This window comes from Fukomys damarensis, unplaced genomic scaffold (assembly GCF_012274545.1).
Source record: "Fukomys damarensis isolate Sample0158 unplaced genomic scaffold, DMR_v1.0_HiC HiC_scaffold_20, whole genome shotgun sequence".
NCBI classification, from domain to species: domain Eukaryota; kingdom Metazoa; phylum Chordata; class Mammalia; order Rodentia; family Bathyergidae; genus Fukomys; species Fukomys damarensis.
In genome coordinates, this window is record NW_022900932.1 from 2,904,164 (window position 1) to 2,908,487 (window position 4,324).

Below are 4,324 nucleotides of genomic sequence, written 5' to 3' on the forward strand. Positions count from 1 at the left end.
CTGTGGGTCGGGCAGGGACCCACGGAGGGGCATCGCTGCAAACTCCCGGCGCCGTGCCGGCAGGGCCCTGTGCCCACCGCTCCGAGGGGTGACCACGGATGTCCTCGCTCACATCTGTGCGCCCTGCGCCTCCCACAGCTGGAGGCCGCCAAGAAGGCCTACCACCTGGCCTGCAAGGAGGAAAAGCTGGCCCTGACGCGGGAGATGAACAGCAAGAGCGAGCAGTCGGTCACGCCCGAGCAGCAGAAGAAGCTGCAGGACAAAGTGGACAAATGCAAGCAGGACGTGCAGAAGGTGCGGGGGAGCGCGGGCCGGGTCCAAGGGCCCCGGGGCCCCGCGGGGTCACCGCCCTGCCGGAGGCTCACCGCAGCAATGGATAGCCCTGGGTGAGGTCCTCTCCTTCATCCAGGCCGCTGTTGGGCAAGCAGAGCAGGTTGGGGCCCAGGAGAGGCCCAGGGGGAGGTTGGGAGAGGTAAGGGGCGCCACCGTGGGGCCACAGAGGCCCTCGATGGTGGCTCAGGTGCCCCCTCGCTTCCCTGCTTCAGAGCTCGGAGCCTCTGCAGTTACCCCTGCCTCCTGTGCCCCAGTGCGGCAGGTTCCTGGGGTTCGCCGGGCGCCCTCTCCTCACCTGTGAGCCAGCGGTACAGGGGCAGGGGCAGTGGCTCAGGGTCCAGACTGAGAAACCCGCTCCCTGCCCTCCAAGGTCTCCACGGGAGACCCAGCTCTCCCTTCCCCATGAGGACAGCAGGGAGCTGGTCTCCATGGGATCCTAGGCCTGGTCCTGTCCCCTTACTCTTTCCAGACCCTTAAAGCAGGGACCTTGACTGGCTGAGCAAAGTGCCCAGCAGTGCACAGGACAGAGGGTGGCCAGAGCCATGGAGACAATGGAAATGTGTAGGTTGGCACACTGTCATCGAGAAGTACAGGGCACTCTGGGAGGCTGAGGCAGGAGGATCGAGAGTTCAAGTCCCACTTGGGCAAAGTGGGAAGATCCTGTCTCAGAAGAAAACGAAGGGATGTAGTTCAGTGGTTAGAGCTCCTGGTACCAGAAAAAAAGAAGAGGGCGTCTGCATGTATACTGGTGGGGAGCCCCACCCAAGATTCGCTGCTGGTGAAGATCCTCGAGCTGTCTGGTAATATTTATGGGTGTTTTCAGTTCAGAGTCCTCTACACATTTCCTCAGGGATGCACAGGTGTTCTCTGGGGAGGGACCCAGAAAATGCCGACACTGGCTGCTTCAGGAAGTACCTGGCAGCGGGGGCAGCAGACAGGAAAAACCTTGCTCACTGTGCACTGCTTTTCACTGAGATCTTCTTAAACTGGGACATTTATTACCCCTTCAGTGAAAAGTGAAGCAAAGCAAACAAACTTTGAAAATTAAAATGAACTTTTTGATATCCTTGGTCACCCTCAGCTCCCACATCTCTGTGCTCTGACTTCTACCTTCTTTTGTTCTCCAGTACCAGGGATTGAACCCAGGGCCTTTGCACAGAGCTGCATCTCCAGCCATTTTTATTTTTTTATTTTTATTTTTTTAAGACAGTGTCTTAGTTCAGGCTGGCATCCTCCTGCCTCAGCCTCCTGAGGGCTGAATTTACTATTTTGAGACAGGGTCTCTCTCTCTTCTTTTTTTTTTTCTTGGTACCAGGAATTGAATTCAGGTCCTTGTGCTTGCAAGGCAGGTGATGGAACCACTGAGCTAAATCCTTAGCCCAACAGGGTCTCATTAAGTCACAAAATTGCCCAGACTGGACTTGAACATGTGATCCTCCTGCCTCAGCCTCCCAAAGTACTGGAATTACAGGTGTGCACCGCTGTGCCTGGCTCTGATGTCTACCTTTCAACTTCGGCGTGTTGAGCAAGTTCTGAGGACTTGGTCAGGGCCAACAGCGGGTCGGGTGGGTGGGCTCCCCTAGGACCCAGGCAGGCTGCTGCACCTGGTGCTGCATTCCCAGGGGAGCCCAGGTGGGGGCCGAGCCACTCCCAGGGGATGGACGTCGTGGCCAGCCCGACACACCTGATTTCCAGATGTCCAGGTGCGCATGCAGCACGTCCCCGCCCAGGGGTGACCGCTGGCGGAACTGCTCCTCTGACATGGCACACAGCTCCTTGCCCCCCAGCTCCTGGAAGGCTGTGCCCATGGGGGGCAGTCGGTACTGGTGTTCGGTCCACAGCAGCCACTTCTGTACGTTGCCGGGGCTCCAGTCCACCGGGTCTGGGGAGAGACATCCCTGAGCTCCAGGTGGGACCCTCCCGCCGGGCGGGTGCCCCAGAACCTGTGCCCGCTGAGCCAGTGTGGGCGGGACATCAGGGACCCTCCAGGGAGGGGCAGGGACCCCAGAAATGAGGGGAGTCAGAGGGGACAGTGGGGACACTGAAAGCAAATGTGACTCAGGACGGGGCAGCCGGTGGCTCACCCAGGCCCAGGGCCCCTGGAAAGCAGCCCGGAAGGGCAGGGATATTAAGCCAGGAACACCTGGCTTCTCCTTAGCTACTTCCTCGTCCACTGAGCCCCTCGAGAACTGGAGAAAATCCTAACCAGGAAATTACTGGGCATGATCGAAATACACTGAGGTTTACATTTAAAAAGGACTACAGGAGAAGACACATCGCCATGAGTCCCCTCACACACACTGATCCACTGCTCTTGTCCTTTCCGAAGCAGCTCCGAAGTCCTCTCTCACGTCTAGGTGTGATCAAAAATGTGGTGAACGCCGCTGCCCAGCGCCATCCAGCGGAAAGCAGGCTGTAAAAACATCTCGGTGCCCCTGTCCGCCCTATTCACCGGGTCTGGCACTGGGTGGGCCCGGACCCTTCCTCCAAGTCCAAATGACCATGAAAGGAAAAAGTTTCCGGTAGGCAGCCAGGACAACACACAATGAAGGGCCCTGAGGGAAGAGGACACCAGAGCTGCTGTGGAGATTGGGAGCAGGACGGGCTGTGGTGCGCGATGTCGGGGTGGGTCCTTTACACCGTAATGAGGTCCATGCCGTGTTTTCCAGCTGCGCCTCCTGGTGTCACGACCCCCCCCCCCCGCACACATCCCTCCATCCTGGCTCTTCACAGAGAAGGAACCGAGGCCTGCGGAGGCCGCCTTCACACGGGGCTGGGTGCGTGGCGGCTGTGCCGTGCACACGTGTTGAGGCCGGGTTCTCACCGGCCCCTGGCTAGGACCCTGGTACCTCTGGCAGGGCACACAGGTGGGCAGGGCTGGCCGGCGGTTACAGCAGAGCCACCAAGTGAAAAACAACGAACACCCCGACCTCCTGTTCTGTAGGCCCACTTCCTCCCCCAGGTCAAAGCCGTTTGTTTCTGTCCCCATTGTTCTGAGGGCGCAGGGACCTGGGGGACAGAGGGCGGTGAAGCCAGAGGACAGGGCCACCAGCAGAGCTACCTCACACGGGAGAGCTGAAGACAAGCCAGGCCCACGCCGCCTTCCCCGCCTGGCAGCGGCTGGCATGCTCGGTTCCCGTGCCCCTCCTCACCACGCATGCCGGGGACAAGGGGTCTGCTTTTCACGACCCATCTCTGCACCGTGACACCAGCCCAAGGACACAGGGACCTCCGCACCTCTGTGCCCACTCAGGGTCCCGGAACAGGGCCTGGGGTGGGGTGAGTGCTTAGGGTTACAGCTGCCCGGCTGTTTACTGAGCAGCTGTTCTCTCCAGGTGCCATCCGGGGCACTGGGGCGTACAAACGAACAAGCAAGGGGTAAATCCCTGCCCCAGTGGCGTGTGTTGTAGAGGGAGACAGATGGTAAACAAGAGAGGGTTAGCAGCAGGGCTGATGAAAAGTTTGCACTGAGGGAGAGAGGGCAGTGGTGAGCTACAGGTGGGGGAGCAACTTCGATGGGGGATCAGGTGCTGTGACACCTGAGCCAGGGGCTGGGAAGGGGGTCAGGCAGGCATTTGGGGAAAGAAGATTCTAGGCTGAGGGACCTGCAGGTGCAAGGGTCCTGGGGTTTGTGGTGTGAGAACAGCAGACAGGCAGGCAGGAGGCTGGCACAGAGCAGAGGAAAACAGAGTAGGAAGAGGCAGCAAATTTAGGATGCACCTCACCCAGTGCCTACTGAGTGGGGACTCTGGGTAGCAGTGTGGGTACAGAGCCAGGCTGCAGCTGTTGGGTGCCAAGGTGATCCCAGGGCTGCCAGCAGGGCCCTCTGCCCGCCCTCCAGCCCCACCCGGTGCCTGGGCCGAGGAGGGCTCACCTGCAGCGATGTTGAGAAGCTTGCAGGCCGTCTCGATGTCCTTGAGCACCTCGCCCAGCACCATGGACTGCACCTGCTCCAGCGAGTGATCCTCCAGCGCCAGCCCGGCCGGCGCCA

The 4,324-nt window shown here is 59.9% G+C and overlaps 1 protein-coding gene across 1 annotated transcript in view; it reads right to left on the bottom strand.

The window, feature by feature from the left end:
- Spdef (SAM pointed domain containing ETS transcription factor) overlaps positions 1-4,322 on the bottom strand; it is a gene marked incomplete at its 5' end in the record, with an annotated part of 6,349 nt that extends 2,027 nt beyond the window's left edge. The window contains 3 exons of the mRNA XM_010605392.3: positions 366-413; positions 2,018-2,215; positions 4,208-4,322. Of these exons, the coding sequence (XP_010603694.3) occupies positions 366-413; positions 2,018-2,215; positions 4,208-4,322 (361 nt within the window). The remainder of the gene's footprint in view (positions 1-365; positions 414-2,017; positions 2,216-4,207) is intronic.
- Between the last annotated feature and the right edge of the window lie 2 nt (positions 4,323-4,324).